Raw genomic sequence first — 25,735 nt, 5'->3', positions numbered from 1 at the left:
GGTGTGCGCCAAAGAATGGTGCAAGTGAGGTTAGAGTCCAAAATATTGGGTCTAACCTGACGTGCGCCATTTTTTGATGCACAACCCCCCTGGAAATTACTCCGGTCTTAGCATAGACAGGAGTCATGCCCCCCTGCCCAATGGCCATGCCCAGGGGACTTCTGTCCCACAGGCATGGCCACAGTGGCATGTAAGGGGGCCCAAGTTAGGCCCCCCCCCTATGCCACTTTAAAAAAAAAAAAAATTATACCTACCTGCACTCACCATGGTTGGGTCCCCCCATCCATGGGTGTCCTCCAGGGGTGGGCGAGGGTGGCAGGGGGTGTTCCTGGGTGCAGTGAACGGCACCTGTGGACTGCTTCCATGGTCTCCCACCATGGAAATAAGCCCACAGGTCCCTTAATGCCTGCCCTGACCCAGGCGTTAAAAAAACGTCGCAAATCCGGCTGTGCGCCATGTTTTAAGGCCTGCCTCCTCCTGTGCGTCATTTTGATGCCGGAGGATAAATAAGGCGCACATGCCTTAGAGTAATTTTTTGCACAGAAACTCCTGCCTTGCATGTCATTAGCGCAAGGTAGGTATTCACGCACAAAAAATGACTCAAACTCCATACATTTGGAACTAGACGGGTCTAGCGCCAAAGTATAAATATTGAGTTAAGTTTGCGCCAAGTTTGCGTTAAAAAAAAAATATGCAAATCCGGGCCAAACAGAGTATAAATATGGGCCTTAGTGTTACTTTTAATTACTTCTGCGGGGCACAGGGAACAGAGGCAAGTGTGCACCATTGCAGGTGAATGATGGCATTCTCCCTGCCTGTTTAGGTGCATTGGGCCTGGAGTTGGTGTCCCAGGCCCCTTTCTTGCATTGTGCCAAGGGAAGATGAGGGGGTCTACCAGAGGTATTGGACCACAGGAGAGGTAGACTCTGCATGCACACTACCCCAAGTGTATTAAATCTTGCTTGCGCCAACCCAGGGCATCTCTCCGAAATTGCCGCAGAGCCAAACACACTTCACTGCATGGGGAGGAGGGGCGGCGGCTAAGGTTAAATCTTTTGAATTTGAATATCTCGGGCTCCAATAGGCTGATTTTGACTATCTTGTGCTCATTTTTCTCCTGTTAAATAGCCCTAGCAATGGGGCCCTCTGCAGCAGACCTCCTGGCCTAAAAAGGATTTACAATTCAGGGGGCTGGCCCTGGGGGCAGAGTCCTTAGTCCATTAAGGGGCTTTTCTGTCCAGCTTTCCATGGTGTTGTCCCAGTCAAGGTCCAGAGTACAACTCGAACAACTTACCTCCCTTGTGCAAGAGCTTTCAAATAAGGATGGAAATTTCTAGAAGCCAGAAACTCCTTGCCATTTCTAGGTGCCACATCACTCTTCCATCCTTATCCCAGACCTCCTGCCCATCACGCTGGGACAGTTCAAGATCACACTGTCAAGAAGTCCTTGTTTAGTCTGATCCATCCCTAGCTGCTCACTGACAGGGACTTTCCACCAAAACTTCAAACTTCAAAAGAGAGCCCCTTCCTGTGTTAGCTCCTGTTGTCTGGGCTTCCCTTTTTGTTCAGGGGGTCTGGGCTCTCACAACCCTCAAACAGTGTGAGAGTGATTTAACAGATGCAGATTTCTCCCCCCCTTTCCACAGGAGCTGAATGAAGCTCTGTTAATTACGGAATTAAGGAAACGCTGATCCTAACCATAGACCTGTGGATTCATTCCATACATGACTTGGCAGGCATAAGGAAAGAAACCTTGCACTTTAATGCTGATTCCCCATATGTGTACAAAAGTGTTCCTACAGATAAAACTGTAAACCTTAATAACCGTGCTCACTAATATTAAGGCAAAAAGAACAGATGATGGATGAGATACTGAACAATGCAAACATTCACCCCCAGTCAGAAAGATCTGGGTTTAATACATAATTTTTTTGCCCACCCCGCCAACCCAGTTTGGATCCAGCCATATGCAAATCAGGCTTGGCACTGTTACCAATGGGAACAGTTCAACCCAAACTGCCAGGCCAGGCCCTGCCTGGACCGGAAAGAAGCATCCTGGGACCAGTTTCATGGTATTACCCCTCATCAGCCAGGCTAGCTTGAATGCAGTGGTGCAGTGAGCATGGGGCCCACCTCAGGGCATACCCTGGCCTCTTAGGGAACCTTTAGCAACACAAAAGGATGGTTGACTGGGTGGCCCTTAGGGCACTCTTTAATGCTTTGAAAACTGTCTTCTTTTCAACCCTTTTGTTATTTTGTTATTCAAAATCCAATCAGGAAGTGACTTTTACGCCCCAAGATTCCTTTCACCTACGTTCTCAACCAATTGCCTCTTGCGGAAGGCTGCCAATCTGTGCGCGACCCTTCTCACTAACCAACCTATCCCAGCGCAGCTCCAATGACGTCACACGCACAAGTACTGCAACTGACAAAGTCCTGCAGATTGCTTTCCTTCACTCCAATTCACAATAAACTAATGTAAAATGGCAAGCACTAATCAAAAACCAAAAGCAAATCTGCTGGTTTACTAGGTAACACAATTGCCTCAGAAACCTTACGGATTTTTCACTGATGGCTCTTCCCACACTTACAGCTACTCCTTCTTTCTCGGTCTCCCAGATTCACAAGCAAAATTGGACCCGCAAATTTTACCCTCAACTGATCAATGGGTCTGTCCTGGTGCACATAGGACTTGCCAAATCTGAGTCTAAAAATTATTTCACTCACTTTAATTCACACTCTGACTTGTTGACCATGCCCGATTAACCTACTTAACCCAACAGATTAAAACATAAAAACCAAGTGTCTCATACACTTCAATATACTCAAGAGTCTTAGACCACACAGGGTCCGTACATCAACAGCCATGTGGACAATTTTTTAGCACAAGGTGCCACACACATATGAAGTTCAATGACTTCCCAACTCGCACATTGCGGAGTACGCACACTCCTTCTACAACTTCATTTGGAGTACGCAAACTCCCTAAGACCCTCACAAACATCACAATTCACCTGCAATTTGCATAAGCTGTTCAAGCACAACCTACTTCAGTGACACTGTCACTAGAACGCCAAGAACACCCTCAAACAACCATTAACGGGAGTCAGGATCTGGGAAAGTAATTTCTTGGCTTAAGGGAACATTTTATCTCCAATTAACATTACTGAAAAACAAAATCCAAATCTCAATAATAATGAACTCTATAAAAGGACCAACTCATCAAGCTACTACCATCACTGGAAACACCGGTTACTGTGTACCGCACGTCTGTAATGAGCTCTTAAGGAGACTAACCATTAGCCTCTCTTACCGTCTCTTTTAATAACCGTCACTTTGCACTGGACGTCTATGGCAAGCTCTTAAGGAGACGAACCATCCGTCTGCTACCATCTCTGTTAGCGCGTATGACCTTAATAAGTAAACTTACAAGGAGACGCGAATAGGTTGATGAACCTTTTGACTCACAATTAAGATGTTCTTACCATAACTCCAGAACATAATCAATCAATACACAATAATCCATAATAATTAGTAATCCATAACATCAATAATCAATAGAGTCAGTAATTGTCACGCAGCATGACCTTTCAGTCATGAATAACCACACCTTTTTAGTAAAAGTTAGAATATTTATTTCCCTATATTAACAATAGTAAAATCATGTAGATTATTCTCAAAATCAAATGAAACGCATACAAAACCACACTGGCTGTCCAAAGGAGCAGAAGAAGTGTAATCTAATCAAAGCTTGAACAACAACACATTCTAAGGTTATGGTGCAAATCAATAACAAAGTTAACTGTGCCAGTGTGATAATTTATCTGAGGTTTAGCAGAGAAGTTTATCAAGCATTAGTCCCTGTTATAATTTCATTAGTGAGGATCCTTAACTAACCTCAGATTAGCATCAGCATGTTGGGCTTCATGCAAAACAATTTAGCAACACAAATCTGGAAAAACATCTAACTATGGCTCTATCAAAAGACCACAGTTGGTACTTAGAAGGAAAAAACAAATATGCATAACAATAGTGTTAGAAATGGGGTTTTTGGTTGGCAGTCAGGTTGCCCTCTGTCCAAGCAAGAACCCTCACTCTAGTCAGGGTAAGTCACACACAATCCAAAATCAGCCTGTGCTCACCCTCCGGTAGCTTGGCACGAGCAGTCAGGCTTAACTTAGAAGGCAATGTGTAAAGCATTTGTGCAATAAATCATACAACACCATAGTATAACACCACAAAAATACACCACACAGTGTTTAGAAAAATATAGAATATTTATCTGGGTAATTGCAGGTCAAAACGATCAAAGTTGCAATAAGAATTTGTAAGGATATCACTGAAAAGTGATATTAAGTGTCTTAAGTCTTTAAAAAGCAATAAAGTGTCTTTCGAGCACAAATCTCCTCAGAGGGCCACAGGAGAAGAGATGCGTGGAAAAAGGGTGTGTGCGTCGATTTCTCCTCAGCACACAAAGACTTGCGTCGTTCTTTTCCACGCGGGGAAGTCGGGCGTCGTTTTCCGGCGCGCAGACAGTCTCTTTTTGTGGATCGCAGGGATTACCAGATGTCCCGGGTCTGTGTGTGGATTCTCCTACTTGTTTTCCGGCTGCGCGTCGTTCTGCGGGGCTGCGCGTCGAAGTTTCGATCTCACGGTAGGCGTCGCGTCGATTTCTCCTTGGAAGTCGGGCGGCGTTGTCCTTGCGAGGCCGTGCGTCGAAATTTTGGTCTCACGGCAGGCGTCGCGTCGATTTCTCCTCGGAAGTCGGGCGGCGTTGTCCTTGCGAGGTTGTGCGTCGAAGTCTCGATCGTCCCGAGGGCGTCGCGTTGATCAGCGTCGGTGTGTGGCGTTTTTCTCGCCGCGAAACAAGCTGTGCATCGAAATTTTCGGCGCACGGAGCGTCCAAGTGAAAGGAAGAAGTCTTTTTGGTCCTGAGACTTCAAGGAACAGGAGGCAAGCTCTATCCAAGCCCTTGGAGAGCACTTTCACAGCCAGACAAGAGTTCAGCAAGGCAGCAGGGCAACAGCAAGGCAGCAGTCCTTTGTAGAAAGCAGACAGGTGAGTCCTTTGAGCAGCCAGGCAGTTCTTCTTGGCAGGATGTAGTTTCTGGTTCAGGTTTCTTCTCCAGCAAGTGTCTGAGGTAGGGCAGAGGCCCTGTTTTTATACTAAGTTGTGCCTTTGAAGTGGGGGTGACTTCAAAGAGTGTCTAAGAAATGCACCAAGCCCCCTTTCAGCTCAATCCTGTCTGCCAGAGTCCCAGTAGGGGGTGTGGCAGTCCTTTGTGTGAGGGCAGGCCCTCCACCCTCCCAGCCCAGGAAGACCCATTCAAAATGCAGATGTATGCAAGTGAGGCTGAGTACCCTGTGTTTGGGGTGTGTCTGAGTGAATGCACAAGGAGCTGTCAACTAAACCTAGCCAGACGTGGATTGAAGGGCACAACAAGATTTTAGTGCGAAGAAATGCTCACTTTCTAAAAGTGGCATTTCTAGAACAGTAATATTAAATCCGACTTCACCAGTCAGCAGGATTTTATATTACCATTCTGGCCATACTAAATATGACCGCCCTGCTCCTTTCAGATCAGCAGCTGCCACTTCAACAGTGTATGAGGGCTGCCCCAATGTTAGCCTATGAAGGGATCAGGCCTCACAGTAGTGTGAAAACGAATTTAGGAGTTTTACACTACCAGGACATATAACTACACAGGTACATGTCCTGCCTTTTATCCACACAGCACCCTGCTCTAGGGGTTACCTATGGCACACATTAGGGATGACTTGTATGTAGAAAAAGGGGAGTTCTAGGCTTGGCAAGTACTTTTAAATGCCAAGTCGAAGTGGCAGTGAAACTGCACACACAGGCCTTGCAATGGCAGGCTACTGAGGTGGGTGGCACAACCAGTGCTGCAGGCCCACTAGTAGCATTTAATCTACATGCCCTAGGCACATGTAGTGCACTCTACTAGGGACTTACAGGTAAATTAAATAGTCAATCATGGATAAACCAATCAATAGTACAATTTACACAGAGAGCATATCCACTTTAGCACTGGTTAGCAGTGGTAAAGTGCTCAGAGGTCAAAAGCCAACAACAACAGGTCAGAAAAAAATAGGAGGAAGGAGGCAAAAAGTTTGGGGATGTCCCCGTCAAAAAGCCAGGTCCAACAAATGGTCTATAATATTATACCTATCCTCAATATGGATCATTAATCGGAGTCAGTCTTTGTCCTCAGAACATCAGTCGATCAGCAAGGCATCAGGATTCAACATCCAAGATCAGAGAATGCAAAGTCTCTAAGCATTAAGGTTAAGCATGTTTCTTGCCAAGACGTAATATGGACAAAATGTAAAGGCAGAATATCTGGCGAAAAATGCCTCCTCCCTTCCCAGTGTAAACCCGTTAAGTCAATATTGCTAAAACTACCCCCTAAATCCCTATTGGTCTGTTAATCGTATGTTCACACTTTGTCCAATAAAACTAAAATCCCAAATCTATGAATTCTGCTATTACTCCGTTCACATGTCATTGATTGGTTTGTTTTGCAATGTCCATCATCCAGCTTGTCAGGTAACAATATTTTTGCAGCTTCTACTCTAGTCAGTATCTTCATTGTTCTTGTCCTGGGAAAGTCAGTCTAACACACAACAGATATAAAATGTTGCATTCACAGGAACATCATCTTCTAGCAGTTGGTTCTCATGGAAAGCTTCCATTATGAGCACATTTAAACAATACAATAGAAATCACAGTTTAACTCTCTAGGACAGCCATTTAATGAAATGCTGAGGAATACAGCTTTTACAGGAGGCCTGGCAAACTAGGTCAAGACACTCGCTAAGTTAAGCCCTACAAGTAATACAGCCAAAGCATACTGCATAACCCTTAATATGACATATTACTACATTAGTCTAATATATAGTCAACATTTCATCAGTATTAAGTCATTGATTAGTACATTTCGTTAACATTGGTGGCCATTCTTCGTAATCACAATTTCAAATGCGTGCATTATTTTTCTGTGATATTTGATTTTCTACATAAACTTATTATTCAGAATACATAAACACTCATTAATATTTTTTTTATTAAAACACACGCTGTAGCAACCCTGCTCCCTTTGTCTGAGCTCTGGGAGTCACTAAAAATACAGATCCAAAAATCTGAGTTGAACAATAGGTTGCATTTTAGGTTACTTAAATGAATGTTCTTGCTACTCCGAAACTGAAATGAAGCATAATAAGTTGTTCTAATATAACACAGAGTTTTCCCATGGGAGACCAAGCCTTGCCACTGTTTTTCACTGTCAGGACATGTAAACTATAAAATATACATGCCCTACTTATTAAATACTATGCACCCTACCATATAGGCATTTAGGTCCTACCTTATGGGTGATTTAGAAGTATTAAAAAGGAAGATTTAGGTCTGGTTATTTTGCCGGGTCAAATTGGCAGGTTTAAAACTGCTATGGGTGTAGGCCTGGGAAGACGCTTTACATTATTATTGTAGTAGGTGCACAATAGGTGCTGCATCCTACTAGGGACATTTAACTTACAGGCTTTGGGTACACGTTACTATACTAGTGACTTATAGGTAAGTTAAATATGCCAATTAGGAGCATAGCCAGCTGTTCTTTTCAAACAGGAAATGAGTGGATTATGTTCATTGTCTACCAAGGAGAGTACATTATTTTTACAGAATAGGTTACCCTAAGTCCACACAGAAGTATATGTGATTAAAGGTATGTCCAGCTAGATCAAATAATGTACAGAACTGTAACATTTCTGAAGCTAACATATGTGATTTGCCATTCCCATGAAGATTACAATTCAATGAAAAGGGTAATGAATTTAATTGAAAGAAAGAACTTTGATTCTCCTTGTGCTGAACAGTTTGTTGTTTTGCTGTGGGGATCCAAAGAAGGTACAGGCCAGCTGTTATCAAAGACCAACAAGGTCATAACCAAATGAAACAGAGGGTCAGAGGCTTGTGCCTTAGAATATTATGAGATTGGTACACACAATACAAAGATATTTGTAAAGCACTGAAACAAGTAAAGATTAAACAGAAGAGAAGGTGCAATGCCTGAGGAACCTGACAGGGAAGTCTAGAAAAAATAAAAATAATTTAATGCTAAGTCTTTGACACTGAAATGACCAAGTTTAGATATAAGGACCTGGTGGTCTGAGGTGTTGAGGGAACCAATGGTTCAAACATTTGTTTGTGAAGGTATGTCATCATAGAAACCAGGCATAATTCATCCGAAGCAGCCACCTGTACAGCGTTGAGGCTCCAATTAATTCCTGCCTGCGTGGGATGCACAGATTTCTGACTGAACTTTGCTTACTTCAACAATTGGGCCAACTAAGGAAGTTGAGAAATTAGTGGGTCTTTGGACAAGCCATCGGGATTTAAAGAATGTTTTAAAGTGGAATTAAGGGCACAGATTTCAATTACAGTAGAATATTAGAGGTTGGAGTTGCACCTTTGTCAAAGGACTGTCCCAGCACCCATCCCCCCAGTGCATTATGGTAAATCACTTCAAGATAGTCTGTAATGGTTCGTTTCTTTTGGTGTTGATGCACAGCCAGTGGGCTATGCTTGACACAGGTGTCATTCTTTCTAACTTTTAAGAAAGGCATACAGTCTATTGGAGGGAACCTGACATGCTGCTTAAAGTCTCTGGATGAGTGCCAAACAGCTCTCAGGTTCTCAGGTATGTTTTGAATCCCCTCCTCTCCTCAGGTTCTTCTCTAGTGAAGACTGAAGGCCAGTAATCTTCTACTAAAATCATGTTATAAGCTTCAGATAAATGTGGCCAGAAGACTGCTTCAATTCTGTGTGGTATATTCCCCTCAATGTGTATGTCCAAATTATAAATCCTAGCTGAAGGATTTAGATGTTTATTTTGAGTCTCTACCTGTATGGGTTTGCCAGTTGGGCTCCCCACCAGAAACTCCTAGACAGTCTGATGCACTCATTATTTCTGCTGTAGGGTCTAGAACAGGTCTTGCCTAAGTCCTGTTCCCCCAGAAGTATCTGTACTGGTATGGGATGCTTCTTAGAACGATCTGCCACCTTTTGAAATTGGGTTTTAGGGTCTAGACCTTTCTTCTCTCTTTACATTAACCTCTGTCTTTCATCCTGAGTCACTGTTCTGCTTGCTATATTTTTCTCTTCCTTGGTCCGACTTCTTTCTTTTTGTTTATTTCTATTTGTTTAGCCCTAAATGAATGGGCAGTGTGGGTAGCAGAATAGTGATACCGTCCTTCCTTTTGAATTTTATTGCACGCCCTCAAATTATGCCCACTAGGACTCTTGGGCTACTGGAAATCCCGTCCGTTTCTTTTTACCTTCAGTGACTGTTTTTTTTTTCCCTAATTGAACTCTAACTCTCATTGTTCGGTGTGAGATGTGGTTTAACGATTTGTGTATCAAGTGTCACCACCAACAGAGGTGCAAACCTCAGTTATTTTTGCTAATTACTGTTCATTATTAACATAAACTGCTGTAAAGAATAACCAAAGCTGACACCTACCCACAAATGTTGCTTAGGAAGATTTATTAAACTGTGGGAAAATCTCCCATTCATTTCAGGCCTAAATCCAGAGCAGGAGCTTGATTTCTGTTTTGCATTTGTGGTTTTATGAGCGTATTCACATAGTTACGAACACAATTTTAAATAACCCAACTTTATCAGCACTAGTTGACTTACCTTTTCACGAACTGGGTCACAGAATACGAATTTGTATTCTGGCAAAGTAATAGACCAACCTAAATCATTACATGAAAGGAGACCGGATGTCTGAAATCTATTTGAAATTACTGATGCCTCAAACGTCCCTGTAAATCTCACCAGGGCAACTTCTGCTTTCCGCCGTCAACCTCTGCCCCCGTAGCCTGCATCTCTTCCTCTCATTAAGTGCACTATAGCACATATTTATTTAGTAAGAGATCAGATAGCAGGAATTACATTTACTAGCCGTTATCTCTCACCACTACGAGTATTTTCCCTTGAAGTAAGTGGGGAAAACTGTTAATATCCTGAATTACTGGTTGTTTTACTGTGCCATTTTTACTAATTTAATTGAAAAAAAAAAAAAAAAAACTACATGCGTTTTTTCAACTTATCTGAACAGATGTAAGGTCTATGCAAGACTGCTGGTGATGCTGGGGTGCTCTGGGGGTTCAGATCACTATTGTGCTTGTCTGGGGGATAGAACTGTATGCCCTCCCTCTCCCAGACTCCTTCATTGGGCGGGTGGAGGCTGTGAGATACTGCAGCACTCAGTCCCTGCCCGGCAGCAATTTTCCAGACCCTGTGTTTCGAGGCACAGCATTATTGAGTCCGGGATTTTCATACCCAATAAGCCTACACCCCTTACAACTGTTTTCTTTCTAACAACCTAAACACTGTCCACACCATTGGTTGTGTTTTCCACACTTTATGCTTCAGCTCTAGCAGCCATCAGATTTTGCACGAAGGATGCAGACCCAACTTATCAAGAGGAAAATAACTTTCAGTGGGGAAGAGATAGCCCTCCCTTTGTCTTCCTTCCCAGCAACACTGTCCTCTTCACAATGCACCCCAACATGCTATAGGTGCCACCTATTCTCACCACACGTTTTTCTTTGATTGTATTTGTACAGGGCAACACATCACTCTAAATTACTTTGCCGTATTGTTTCAGTGTACTAGTTTTACACGTTTTAATATAAGTTGAGTGAATTTACATATTATAATAACTACGGTATTTTGAAAGAAAGCTTTTTCCAAATTTTGAAGTAATGTTTTAACTGTTATGTTGACTCGGAATATGAATTTAGTTATAGGTGCACTTCTAGGAAGCCACTTTTGAGTGATGTATCTCTGGAAAAGCATGACTCTAGGAAGGCTTTTCTTAATGCGAGATTTGAGTCTTCTCTATAATAATACTTCTTGAAGTTGGGCTATCAATCACAAGCATCAAGCCGAGACTCTACTGGGATGCTCGGACATGTGGAAGAAACTAGGAGACAATCAGTTGAAAAACAGAAAAGGATAAGTCTCTCTTCTGTCAAAAATGCAAATCTCATTCCGGTGTGATGTCTTTTGCCATTCTGACTTCAGAACAGAGTAACAAAATAAATTGATAATCATCCAGTCTTGAGCTACATAAAAAATAAAGTGATTTAGAGAGAACACCTCTTAAGCTGTATCACAGAAAGGGCCTGATAACAACCAGTCTGTTAAATTGTGATCCCTGTACAAAACAACTATTTGCACAAGGACTGTGCTGACATGTAAGCTTTGGGACCAGAAATCGCAAGCACTCTAGTGCGACACCATACCTTATCTCACTAACAGAAGTTGAATGGATCTTGGGCCCTAGTGAGAGTGTGGTAGTTGGCTTTATTTATTTATCACAAATCAATAACATAGAGAACATAACACCTCAACATCATGACCAATTTGAACATTAAAAAAAACTCCGAACTGAGTAAAGTTTCAAATTTGTATTACAACCACACAGCTAGAGTTACATAAATGGTGTGCAAAAATAAGTTATAAACATACATAGGTTGACAAAAACGTTGAAATAGATTAAGCCTGACAAATATCAATACTGTTAGACACTCCAAAAGAATAACAAAGATGAGCAAAACTATAATATGCACATTAAAGTCAGACTTCAAAACAGATGATGGTGACATCAGTAAGTCATCAAATTCAGTTAATAACATTTAATTTCAGAGCTGGGCCATTGTTAACTCGAACATGAAATTGCACTTGCATGTGTGGGAACGGGCTAACACATGCTGACAAAACAAAAAGGAAGGCAAACAAATTTTGGAAAAATCATCTAACTAGGGTAACTCACTATAGAAATACACTTTTGTAATTATCTAAGCTGAAAAGAAAACAAGAAACCATGTTGAATTTAGATCTCTCCTCATGGAACAGCAGACCAAAAAGCAGCAGTGGCTCCTTTGCTATGGCAGAAGAGTGTCGCCCCAGGCCCCCTGAGCAGCAGCAGCTGCAAAGCTTTAACGACAAAAGGATAACAAACTGTGTTAACTCCCTACAGTGCGCATGTTTGCTTGGCTGGCCATCTCAGGCCAGTCAAACACACTTGCGCAATGTGCTCTCTCTGGCCCAGCACTGTGTTGCCAGGCTGGCGAGGGCAGGCACTGGCTTCCAGTCTGCCTGGGTACTCCGTGGATGGGCGCTCTAGCCAGTCCTAAGGCTGCACTGAGCCGTGTTAGGAATGGCCACAGGGCAGGCTGGAAGCCTGTACCTGCTGAGGGGACAGGAGTGGAGGGCGCAGGTATGTTTTACCTGTTTCCCCCTGGGTGCTGTCTGCCCCTTTAAAGCACAGCAAGCTGCGACTGCAGAACATTTTCATTGTGTCTAAACATCCTGCCCCTCTGTGTAGGATCTGTAGACAGCAGCATCAAGACAGTGTTGAATATGGGCTGCAAGCAGGATAGGTCAGCAGTTCAGAATTGATTGGGCATAGTACTGAACAGCTGAAGCAAGTGGGGCAACTAGGAAAGATAACTTTAATTCTTCAGAAGACATCTAAGGATCATAGGGACAGTTGTATGAAGCATGGCCTCTGGCCATGTACCATCCCTATTTCGCAAGTCGATAACTTGTTACTGACTCACAAAATAGGGATTGCAAGTTGCTACTAGGAAGAGGCATGCAAAGGGCGTCACTTCCTAATAGCGAATCGCAGGGCCATGTAAGAATGTTTTGCAACTGGGGATGCAGTTGTTAACATTCTCAGTTAACATCAACTCCAAGGGATCCCTTCCCCTGTGAGAATGGGGGTGCAAACATTTTTGAAGAGCAGGCAGTGGTTCCAGGGACCACTGCCTATTCTTCAAAAACTAAAAGAAAACGTTTCAGTTTTCTTGCTGCAATGCATCCTGTTTTCCGTTAAGGAAAAAGGGCTGCATTACAAAAAAAGTAAAGACTGCTTTATTTAAATGCAATCACAGATATGGTGGTCTGTTGCCCCCAGCAGGCCACCATCCTAGTGATTGTGGCCATGAACAAGAGGGTAGCAAATTGCGACTTGCCTCATGAAAATTAATGAGTCAGGCTCTTTTAACCCATTTTAGAATCACAAACCGTGTCAAACACACTGTACTGCATCCCAGTTTGAGTTTTCCTAATAGGGAATCACAAAGATTTGCTAATAGGGACTCACAGACCACTTCTTACATACATCTGGCCCATAGGGATTAAGGAGAAGAGAGAGAGAGCAGCAGCACATCAAGGATCACTACTATGTCAAGACTGACTCTCCCAGACAATAGAAAAACTAACACTGACTAAAACTTCCAAAAGTCTCTCCCTAACAAGAAATGACTAGGGGTTTCCGATTGTTTCTCCAGGTGGGCTCATCGCATGCACAAGGATCAGCATCCAATGTGTTGGAAAGTGGATTATTGGTAAGGGCAGGTGTTAGAAATGGGGTCTTTGGTTGACAGTCAGGTTACCCCCTGTTCAAGCAAGGACCCTCACTCTAGTCAGGGTAAAAGAGAATCACCCTCAGCTAACCCCTCCTTACCCCCTTGGTAGCTTGGCAGAGCAGTAGGCTTAACTTCAGAGCGCTAGGTGTAAAGTATTTGTACCAACACACACAGTAACTTCATGAAAACACTACAAAATGACACAACACTGGTTTAGAATAATAGGAAATATTTATCTAAACAAAACAAGACCAAAACGACAAAAATCCGACATACACAAGTCAAGTTATGAATTTTTAAAGATTAAACCCAAAAATAGCGCTTAGAAACAAAAATGCTTCAATGAGATGTTATCACGGCGTCGTGACGGAGTCGTTCCAAACAAGTCGACACCAGCGGCGCCGGACACGGAGTCGTGTAGACCCCCAAGTACAGTACCTTTGGTGAAGAGTGAAAACAAGCCGAGGCGCGAAGTCTGGAATCGCGGCGTCTGTGCGAAACGTTGAATCCGTGCACTTCAAGCGGCGTCGGTCACGACGTGGTGCGGCGACTTCCACGGAGTCGCAAACTTCAGCGGGGCTGCTGCGGCATCAGGCCTGCAAAGAGCGTCACGTTCCAGCGAAGGTTGTGGCGTCCGGTGCAGGCGGCGTTACCGGATTCAGCAGCGGCGTCGGTCCGAAGTCGATTTCCTTGGATTCCACCAGCTTTACTTTCAAGGGCCCAGGGACTGGATAGGGCACCACTTGTCGGGGCAGGAGTCTCTCCAGAGACCCCAGGTGCTGGCAGAGAGAAGTCTTTGCTGTCCCTGAGACTTCAAACAACAGGAGGCAAGCTCTAACTCAAGCCCTTGGAGATTTCTTCACAAGATGGAAGGCACACAAAGTCCCGTCTTTGCCCTCTTACTCTGGCAGAAGCAGCACTGCAGGAAAGCTCCACAAAGCACAGTCACAGGCAGGGCAGCACTTCTTCCTCAGCTATCAGCTCTTCTCCAGGCAGAGGTTCCTCTTGGTTCCAGAAGTGTTTCTAAAGTCTGTAGATTTGGGTGCCCTTCTTATACCCATTTTAGTCTTTGAAGTCACCTTTCTTCAAAGGGGACTCACACCTACTTGAGAAATCCTGCCTTGCCCAGGCAAGGCATCAGACGCACAGCAGGGGGTTGGAGCCGGCATTGTCAGAGGCAGGCACAGTCCTTTCAGATGAGTGACCACTCCACCCCTCCCTCCAAGCAGAGATGGCTAATCAGGAAATGCAGGTTACACCCCAGCCCCCTTTGTGTCACTGTCTAGTGCAAGGTGAAAAACAACCCAACTGTCAAACTGACCCAGACAGGGAATCCACAAACAAGGCAGAGTCACAGAATGGTTTAAGCAAGAAAATGCTCACTTTCTAAAAGTGGCATTTTCAAAAGCACAATTTTAAAATCAACTTTACTAAAAGATGTATTTTTTAATTGTGAGTTCAGGGACCCCAAACTCCACATGTCCATCTACTCTCTAGGGGAATCTACACTTTAATCATATTTAAAGGTAGCCCCCAAATTATCCTATGAGAGAGACCGGCCTTGCAACAGTGAAAAACGAAGTTGGCAGTATTTCACTGTCAGGACATATAAATCACATTACTATATGTCCTACCTTATCCATACTCTGCACCCTGCCCTTGGGGCTACCTAGGGCCTACCTTAGGGGTGCCTTACATGTAAGAAAAGGGAAGGTTTAGGCCTGGCAAGTGGGTACACTTGCCAAGTCAAATTTACAGTGTAAAAATACACACACAGACACTGCAGTGGCAGGTCTGAGACATGATTACAGAGCTACTTATGTGGGTGGCACAACCAGTGCTGCAGGCCCACTAGTAGCATTTGATTTACAGGCCCTGGCACCTCTAGTGCACCTTACTAGGGACTTACTAGTAAATCAAATAGGCCAATCGTGGATAAACCAATTACATACAATTTACACGGAGAGCATATGCACTTTAGCACTGGTTAGCAGTGGGAAAGTGCTCAGAGTTCAAAAGCCAACAGCAACCGGTCAGAAAAAAATAGGAGGCAGGAGGCAAAAAGATTCAGGATGACCCTGCATAAGCAAAAGTCCAACAGCAGGTAAGTTCCTACACTTAGCGACAGGCTACTAACCTCAACTAGGTCTCAATAAATTAATACCAGCTCAATCCTTGGTAGCTTGGCATTGAGCAACAAGGCTTTACTTAGGAGACCAAGGACCTCATTTCGACCCTGGCAGTCCTAGGGCAGCAGTGATGGTCAGACCACCACGCAAGTGGTGGTCTGACTGCCACATCACAACCGTGGCAGAGCTGCCACGGTTGGACCACTGACACCGCCAGGTTTCCGCCTACTGATGGCCTGGTGGAGCCAGGGGTCTCAATCCACCATGGCAGCGCTGCCTGGGGATTACGAGTTCCCTTTCCACCAGCCGTTGGGGAAGGGGGGAGTTGGGCATGCACTTGGCAAGGGAAGTGCAGAGGCCCCAATGGACAGCCCTGTTGTGCTTTTCAGTGGCTGAATTATGGGCAGGGAAAAGCGCGACAATGCCGCCGGCTCGATTACGAGCCAGACACAATGTTGTAGTTTGTGTCCCGCTGGGCCAGCGGGCGGAAATTCTGTTTCCGCCCGCCGACCCAGCAGGAGACATGTAAGAGGACCAGTGGGTGGAAAACCGGAGTGGTGGTTTTCCCGCCAAATGAATAGTGTGTAAAGCATTCAAGTATCTCAAAACAGTAATAAAATTCAGGAATCAGTTTAAAAATCCAAACCCAATTTATAAAAATAGGAAGTATTTTTTTGTTTACTTTGACACCAAAACAAATCAAATCAGATAAGGGGAAACAGAGATATTAATTTTTAAAGAATTAATGTTTTCTGACGCATAGAAACTAAAAGCGCCACTCAGGATATCTGGCTGCACCTCAACCGGGACAAATTCAAACTTTAAGGCTGACTGCAATGGAGCCCGGCTCAGCTACAGCAAGGAGAAGGACTCAGTCAAAAGTTTACCTTTGGACTCCGTCTTTTTCATAAAGATTTTCTTCAGCGGGACGTAGTCACCAATCCGATCCGACCTCTCTGGATACGCGTCGCAGGAGACCTCAGAGAAGAATTCTATGATCGGACTCTAACGATTTTTTGGGAGAAAAATCTTCATCCCGGCCAAAGCTGAATCTTGATCTGACGTCCCAGGAGCCGTCCTTATATACTCTGTCCTGGAAGTCCCGGTCAACTTTTTACCTTCAGACTAATCACTTTTTGGAGCTTTTTCTCTCCGACATCAGAAGACCTTCCACAGCAAGCCGATTTTGAGACAATGTCTTCGGATTGCCTTTCCAAGACCCCCTGTGAAATCCTGGAAGTCTGGGACTCTGGAGCTTTTCAGCTGGACGAACCTGTGAGTCAGGCTGGGTCGTGGTCGACGTAAGCCGACTTGACTCTTGACCGCGGGTCGGTCCCTCTATGCAGCTTTTTACCAAAAGTTCTCCAAACTTCTCCATACTTCTGGATCTTCTTCCAGAAGGTCTTTGAAGGTCCTTTAGGAGTCCACAGCTCACCCCAAGGTTCCAGAAGCTTTGAGTTGCTCCTTGAGGGCTAGGACTCCAACTCCCAGAATGCACCTGGCTCAAACTCCAAAATGACAGTTTCTTCAGGAATGTTGCAGGGGACTCTGGTTAGCTATTTTTCACCTTTAGCAAGCAGGGAGTCCCTACTTGAACCAGTTGAAACCAGGCAAAGTCCATTTAGTGGGGAAGCCCAAATAAGCAGGTGGTGCAGTCCTTCAAAGTGCAGTGTCCAGGTGCAAGTCAGGGATAAACAGGACAGCCCTTCTTCTTCTGATGTTTTTCCTTGTAGGATCTGAAGTGTGGCTGCAGCACTGCCATATTTATCCATGCTCCTGGGGTGAAAAGCAGGAGGGGGCTACTGTCCAATCACAGGCAGGCCACTTCCCCCTTGGATGACTACTTCCTGGGAAGTGTTGCAAATATCAATCACAGGGAGAAACATTCTTCAAAAATCCAACATGGCTGAAACTGATTTTTGGAGGTTATATCTGGCTGAGCCCACCACTGCTGTGGCTAAAAGTTCTAAACCTACCTCTTGCCTGCTCTCCTACTCTAATCAAGAGGTCACCTAATTGTCTGGGGTTGCAGGAAATTGAGGTGGTCCTGAGCTGCTCCAAATGTCCTTCCCTGTCTTTGAAGACCAGTTTGGCAACTCTCCCCCATCGTGTTTCACCATCTGCTTAGACAAATCTCCACCCCCAGGCACCTTTGTAGCCTTTCAGCTTACACAGTTTTTAAAGACCTTTCACAAAACAAAATCTTTGCAACTCTGTAACCTCATACTGAGTGTGTAGTGCTGTGTGCACCCCTTCACAGTTTGTTTTCGAGGCTACAAAATCCTGCTTCTTTTCTCTGCGGTCACCAAGATAGAGTATAGTTTATAGGGTCGAGCCTGCACTGCATGCGCTCGCGCATGCGTAGCGCAGCGAGACACTTTAGTTATTAGAAAAGGGCTCGGAGCCCTGTTGACATCACATCAGTGTTTTTTATTGGTTTGTGGGCTTGCCTATTAAAATCCGCGTACTTTCATTAGTCGAAGGCATGCACACGTCATGCCTTTTCCGGTGGCTAGCCCTCCTCGAGCGCATTGACCAAGTACAGAAAACATGTGAGGCTCGCTGTTTTCTGTCCGACTCGTGGACTACTTTTTTCTCTATTTTATTAGCGCGATTTTGCTTGGCAGAAGTCGAGCTCTTTACACAGTTAATTGCACTTTTTTCGGTTACGTACATAAATACGCTTTATTCCGATAGCATTGTAAACTCCTACCCCGACTTTTCTCCTATCAGCTCTAACATGAGCAAACGCGAGACCCGTTGCATTGCAAATGCTTGTTTGATAATGTATCTGCAAACTGAAATATTTTACGAGACGTGTTCTAGGTTGTTTTGCCACACTTTAGTTCATTTTTACGGAGCTTCAGGTTAAAAAACACACACATGTATGATTGTAATTGAAAATAATGACAATTGAATGAAATATGTGTTCATAAACAATTTGCCATTTTATAAACTGGGTGTGGTGTATGCTTCCGGTTTTAGAGAAACTAACCTTTTGAACTTCTAAGGACAGTTCTATCAAATCGAACTTCTTTTTTTAGACCTATGTTAACATTTTCAAGACAGTTCAGATCAAAATATGATTTCAATGTAATGATTGACGATAACATCATTTATAATTTCCCTTATCTCCCTATTCTTTCCTACTCAGGTACATGCCCAGCTAACATGCATTACATGGAGTGTGGAACTAGTTGCCCAGAGACTTGCACGGAAGTGACTGGCCAGCATCACTCTCCACGTGCCTGCGCACTGCCTTGTGTGAGCGGCTGCTTCTGTAATGATGGATATATCTACGAAAACACGACTTCCAAACACTGCATCCCTTACAGTGACTGCAAGCAAACGTGCCAAGCTAATTCAGAACATGTGAAATGTGGCACAGCCTGTCCTCTCACCTGTGAAAATTACAGGAACCCCCCTATTATGTGCACATTTCAGTGTGTGCCGGGGTGTGCTTGTAAACCTGGGTATATTTTAGAAAGTGCAACTTCCAAAAACTGTATTCGTCCGAGTGATTGTAAAATGGCATGCCAGGACCACGCCAGCTACTCCGAGTGTGGTACTGCCTGTCCTCTCACATGCGACAATTATGACAGCCCCACTGTGTGCACAAGAGAGTGTGCGGTCGGATGCTTCTGCAATAAAGGATATGTGCTTGAAAATGCAACTTCCAACCGCTGTATTCCTCGGAGTGACTGTAAGAAGAGCTGTGGAAGCAATTCAAGCTACCAGGCCTGTGGTACTGACTGTCCCCTCACCTGTGACAATTATGACAACCCCCTTCAAATGTGTACTGAACAGTGCGTTGTAGGGTGCTTTTGTGATGAAGGGTATGTGTTTGAAAGTGCAACTTGCAAGCGCTGCATGCCACAGAGTGACTGTAAAAATACCTGCAAAGGCAATTCAAATTACACCGACTGTGGTACAGCCTGTCCTCTCACCTGTGATAATTACGACAACCCTCCCTTAGTGTGCTCCAAGCAATGTGTCCCGGGGTGCTCGTGTAATAAAGGCTTTGTGCTTGAAAGTGCAGCTTCCAAGTGCTGTATTCCACTGAGTGAGTGTAAAAAAGCATGTCCAGAAAATGCACAATACACTGACTGTGGTACAGCCTGTCCTCTCACCTGTGATAATTACGACAACCCTCCTCTAGTGTGCTCAAAGGAGTGTGTCCAGGGGTGCTTCTGTAAGGAAGGCTTTGTGTTTGAAAATGCAGTCTCCAAACGTTGCATTCCTCAGAGTGAGTGCAAAAAGGCCTGTGGGCTTCATTCAAGATACACAAACTGTGGCACTGCCTGTCCTCTTACGTGTGATAATTATGACAACCCTCCTCAAGTGTGCACATACCAGTGTGTGGCAGGATGCTTCTGCGAGGAAGGATACGTGTTTAAAAGTGCTACTTCCAAACGCTGCATTCCGCCGACAGTCTGTAAACGAGCGTGCCCAGATCATTCAAAATACACCGAGTGTGGCAGCGCCTGCCCCCTGTCCTGTGACAATTATGAAAACCCTCTCCGAGCATGCACAGACCAGTGTGTTCCTGGATGCTTCTGTGAAGAAGGGTATGTGCTTGAAAAGGATGGTTCCAGCCGGTGTGTCAAGCAAAGCTCCTGTAAAACGCGTTGCAGTGCCAATTCCCACTACCAGCAGTGTGGGACAGCCTGTCCCAAAACCTGTGCTGATGTTACAAACCCAGTCCCGCGTCCATGCACACTTCAGTGCTCGGCCGGGTGCTTCTGCGATGTGGGCTACGTCCTGGAAAATGCCGCATCTACCTTCTGTGTGAAAGAAAGCCTCTGCAAGAGCTGTGAGGCCAACAGCCACTACAGCACGTGCGCCACTGCATGCCCCCTCAACTGCCGGAACTACAGACACCCCCCTCAGATATGCCCACTCATCTGCCTCGAAGGATGCATCTGCAACAAAGGCCACGTTTTCAAATCTGGCCAGTCCGGCCCGTGTGTACCCGTGAGCGACTGTTCGGACATTACCGAGGATTAATGCTCAAACGCAGACCGCTATACAGGCGCTTACGGCTGTCAGTGACTCCAAACGCTTACCGCCGAAGGCACTTGCAGAACAGTTTAATTAGTGGGATCGTGGGCTCATGTCCAAAGAGGCGCGCACCCTGGATTCTATCATACGGTGGCCCTTTAATACGACTAGGGTTTCACTGATGGTTTGTTTGTTGGGCAAATTAATACATTGTGTTCGTTTCCATTCAAGCACTGTCTCGAATCTGGAAAATGAGCATTAAATAATATGAAGAGCGCAGTTTCTTCAGTTTTATCAACACTACTTTTCTAACGCTCATTGTTTTTTTTATTATTAAACTAACTGCATGTTCTCTAATAGTAATAAGCACATAGTATACGGGGATCCTCGTTTTATCACTGTTGAATTACAATGCCTATCTTGTACATCAGCTGTTTGTGTCAAGAATGCCTTATAGGCGATCACAGACTTTTGTTTCCAACATTTTATTAGAACCTGAATTCTCTTCACCACGCTCCTAAATTTTGGAGAATTTCTCGGACAGCCCTTTCCATCACATTGCATTTTTTAATGAGTTTATGAAGCCAGCCACTCATCTGAGCCAGTTCCGTCCCTTTTGACCATCCTTAATCCCCCCACAGTCTTGTTGTGACCCTTAGAGTAATTATACCCTGCGATCACCATAACATCGTTGTGTTTGTTCTTTTTTCTCAAAAATCCCCTTGATAAGTAGTTTGATTTGCAAGGTTAGTTTCCATTGTTTGCAACTTTTACTCATTACCCCTCGGGAATACCTCCTCAATTCCACCCTATCACAATCTTCCACACTGAATGCAAAAGCTTCTCTGCTTCCCTGCATCGTTAATGTTTTCACTGCACAACCGTTCTATTGTATAGCCTGTTTTATTGTATGATATAGAGGTGAGGTAGCATTCTCAAACACATAATAAATATTTACTTTCTTAATACCCAACTAGAATAGAGTTGTGGGCTAAGGGCTGTCCTGTGAACCTTCCTCTCTTCAGTGCTGGATACAGAGGGTGCAATCCCGAGTGCCACCTTCCAATATTAGCGACTCTTCATCTCCTGCATCTTTCAATGTTATTCCAGGGCCATCATTTCCCAATCATTCGACTTGTTCTTGGTTGATAACATCTGTAGTAATTTACATTGATTTCCAACATACATGGAGTAAGTACTACACTCAATAAAAAACAAGAATCAGAAAATTACTAATAGTTATCAGCAAACAATGATTATTAGAAACCAAGTGAAGTGATGGACCAAATAAATATGCATATAGAGGACGTCAATGTAGAAATTACGCACACGTTGGCATTGATAAAAGAGGAGAAACTTAACAACTCTCACCCTGGAGTCATTTGCGATTGAAGCTGGGAGGCTCGCACAATGGTGATCCTGACACAGCTGCATGGCCACGGATGGCAAGGCAAGATGCACGATGCGTTGGATCCATGCGTGTGTGCCATGGATTGCCAAGACTGTCTGCTCGGCACAGTATGGGTGGAGGCAGCAGCCTTAGAAGTAGGATTCAGTATTCTTAAGAAATGCAGCGGTCTGGATCCATCAGCACAGCAGTTACCTCCTCACTCACGGTTGATTCTCCAGAGCTTTTCTCGGTGCGTTTTTCCTTTATTCATCTCAGTTCTTGTTTTTATACTTGTCCAGTCCATTTGGGGGTAGGGTACACTCTTCTGTGACACCCCTGAATAATGAACATTTATGGGGGAAAAAGAACGAGTTAAATGCTGCCCTGGTAGGTACCCCTAAAAGTGAACATGGTGCAGAGAAATGGTCTGCTTCATAGATCATCAGTATACCTAACCGTGAACGTTCTCATCTCGAACAAGGCCCTCCGTATTTCCACGTGAAGTGCCTAAATATCTCTTGTGGGTATGGGTATATTTTTGTTCTACTTTCCATCTTGCCTGGAAGCTGTTACGTCTCGATAAAGGGTCACGCCATGCAGCTGGGTTGCGTTTTTTCAATTTCAATGTTGTATTGAAATACATGTAATACACATAAGTGAAAGATATGAAAGTTTGTAAATATGCATTTTATTTCAACGTATACCTGTAATTTGAATAAAAATCACAATCCAATACTGCTCTTCCATGTTTGTATATTCTTCTAGTTGCTATGAAGTTGCTGCCTAATGTCTACAATGTTCCCTTCCAGGACACCCTAAACTGAGACTCTGTTCTAGTTCAGTGTTCCAATCTTATATATATATATATATATATATATTCAGTGAAAAAAAAACAAAGGTTACAGGGATATTATAGTTAGGTTCTGAATTTACTTGTACAAAACCATAGAAATTCAGCAGTTATAGAGTTCTTTTAAGTAACTATTACTCGCACCTTCCCCATGCACAGCTAATTACTCCACAAATGATATCATTGATGAGATCTTGGCCCTCATTACGAGTCTGGCGGTCCTTGGTCCTTGGCCAGACTTGCAGTGGCAGTTTTACTGCCACCAGACTAGCAGTAAAGACCGCCATATTAAGACTTTGGCGGTTTGCACGAAGCCAAACCGATGAAACGCTGCGCGTACCGACAGGCCGGAGGGGAGGACCTCCAGCCCGGCGGTAGCTGGAATACCACCATCGGACTTAAGACTCTGCAGACCGCCAGCATTTTCGTGGCAGTCGCACCACCACGAAAATGGTGGCCGTCATGCACCCAGCGACACAAATCTCCATTCATATTGCCAGCAGACACACCCCCGAACGACCCCACACCTACATTTACACACACCCACCCACTCATCCACGCATTCACTTACGTGCACCCTCACACACACGCACCCAAACACGCACTCACATACACCCATGCACTCGCGCACACGTACTCAGACACATACACATGCATGCATGCCCTCAAACTGACACCGCCCTCTGCAGTCACACAAACATACATGCACTTACACACACAACACCCCCCTCAGCATACACGCACTCACAAATGCATATACAGTCACCCCTCCCCCGCATTCTTACACACATGCAGACACCACACATATTCACACACCAACCTCCTCCCCTCCCACCCCCATTCCCGGAAGTGGCCGCCAGGGAGGGGATGGGTCCTGAGGCTTTCCACCGCTGGCACCACACTGCCATTCAGAAATCTGTTGCACCGTATTATGGATCGTAATATGATGGGTGGCATCCTGTTGGCATGGCAGTGCCGGCGGTGGAAAGTGCCTCTATTACGACATCAGCCAGGCCGACGCTGTCTGATTTCCACCTGAAATCAGGCAGAAATCGGCATGACGTCGTAAATCAGGCGGTCTTTGGACCGCCAGCACTGACAGTCTTTTGGCGCCCGCGGCTTCAGCCGTCTTTCTAAAAGAGTGCCAAAGTCGAAATGAGCACGCTTGTATGGCATCCTAGATATTATCACTGCGAAGTATTCATGAATTATTTGCGGCCAGGGATAAAAAATGTATTTTCCCTTTAATAGCTCAACAACTACCGGACAGATTCACACCAAACAAGCAAAAGCATAATCTGCATACCAACAGCTAGCTTTCTGCCAAATTTGGTGTAATTCCGTCAAGTGGTTCATCCTGTAGTCATGTCTAAAGAATCCTACAGAAATTAAGATGGGGAAACACAATGTTTTTTGAACCCCCCCTTTTTCCCAGCCCCAGCTTGACTGGCACAACAAGAATCACCGCAGCACTTTTTTGGGGGAAAAGTTCATGAAGATTCGTCAAACGGTGCCAAAGGTATAGGCAAGTCAAAAAACGCTTTTCCAATGGAAATATGGTCCTGTCTATAACTATCACCAATAGGTAATAAATATACTTATATCATTCACTTGATGTTTAAGTGGTTTTTAATTGCTCTTTTATGAGCCATACCGAGATGTTCAAATATGAAACTTTCAATGCTAAGTCATGTGATATACCCTTCAAATGATCTCTTTAACGTCTATTAGGAAATTACCTACCAGATCCTTAAACTCTTGGACCTGAACAGCTCAAGCTCATTTACAGTTGGCTTTGGTATTACTCAGAAAACATTAACACAACGGAATAAAAGAAACAAATGCACTCAAGTAACACCTAACACTTATTGTGATTTTATTTTTATAGCACTTACTACCCCTGACATCCTACTCTGGAACCCAAAAGGATTAGTGATGGATTCCTATAGGGAAATATGAGTTAAAGTGAGGGGGGGGGGTCATGTGAGTCTATTAGTTGGATTACATAGGATAACAAAGGGATAGAAGAAGGAAGAGTTTAGAAAGTGTTATTTGGTGTCTTAATTTGATGCCCTTTCTTAGTTGGTTCAGTTAACTTAGAGCTCAACCGTGGCTGAGCCATTCCCTTTCACTTTCCTTTGCTGACCAGATGGATGCCCAACTGCCGAAGAAATCACAGCTTGCTGATCCATTCAGGAGAGGTATAACAAAATGCAAATGTTTCTGTTATAGGTTTTTGTTCTTTTCTTTTAGGTACCAACCGCTATTTTGATAGTCCTAGTTAGATGTTTTCCAAAATAACTTTTGACTAAATTACTTTTGCATGAAGCCCAAACATGCCATTCGATTTGGAGGGTTAGAGAGAGTGCCATGCGATAACAAATGTTATTAACTTAAAATGTATTTTGTTCCTCTGTCGAATCTAGATGTATGCTATCTCTATTGTTCAGTTATTGTTGCTATTAATTTGTACTGTAATTCTTGAATGTATAATGATAAATCCTTTGGTTGGATTAATATTCTTTCGCCACTTTGGTCAGCCTGTGTTCTTTGTATATGTATATCATTTGGTCTTGAAATTAATTTACGTGATATGAGCATTGTTAATGTAGGGTAATCACTTTCTAATTTTACTAAAAGGTGTGGTTATTCATGGGTTATGGTGTGTGAAGAATACTGTCTCAAAATGTCTGATAAATGATTTGTTGAACGTGTTATATTGTCGCTGGTTAGGTTATGAATAAAGATTGGGTACATGGTGGAATCACTCTAAGCACAGTCAAAAGGTCCATTGAACCTCTAACGCGTCCCTTTATAAATAAATTACTAAAGACCAAATAATGCCAGACGGCCTCACACCCTCAAAGAATTTTGAGTTTGTTGGTAGAAATAAAAAAAATA

At 44.0% G+C, this 25,735-nt stretch overlaps 1 protein-coding gene across 1 annotated transcript in view; it reads left to right on the top strand.

Annotated features, from left to right (window-relative positions):
- LOC138246435 (zonadhesin-like) overlaps nucleotides 1-22,717 on the top strand; it is an 80,921-nt gene extending 58,204 nt beyond the window's left edge. The window contains exon 3 of the mRNA XM_069201046.1: nucleotides 18,748-22,717. Within this exon, the coding sequence (XP_069057147.1) occupies nucleotides 18,748-20,600 (1,853 nt within the window). The 3' untranslated portion in view covers nucleotides 20,601-22,717. The remainder of the gene's footprint in view (nucleotides 1-18,747) is intronic.
- The last annotated feature ends 3,018 nt before the right edge of the window (nucleotides 22,718-25,735 follow it).

The sequence above is a fragment of the Pleurodeles waltl genome, chromosome 7 (genome assembly GCF_031143425.1).
Source record: "Pleurodeles waltl isolate 20211129_DDA chromosome 7, aPleWal1.hap1.20221129, whole genome shotgun sequence".
Lineage (NCBI taxonomy): Eukaryota > Metazoa > Chordata > Amphibia > Caudata > Salamandridae > Pleurodeles > Pleurodeles waltl.
This window is presented reverse-complemented; position numbering and strand designations above follow the sequence as displayed.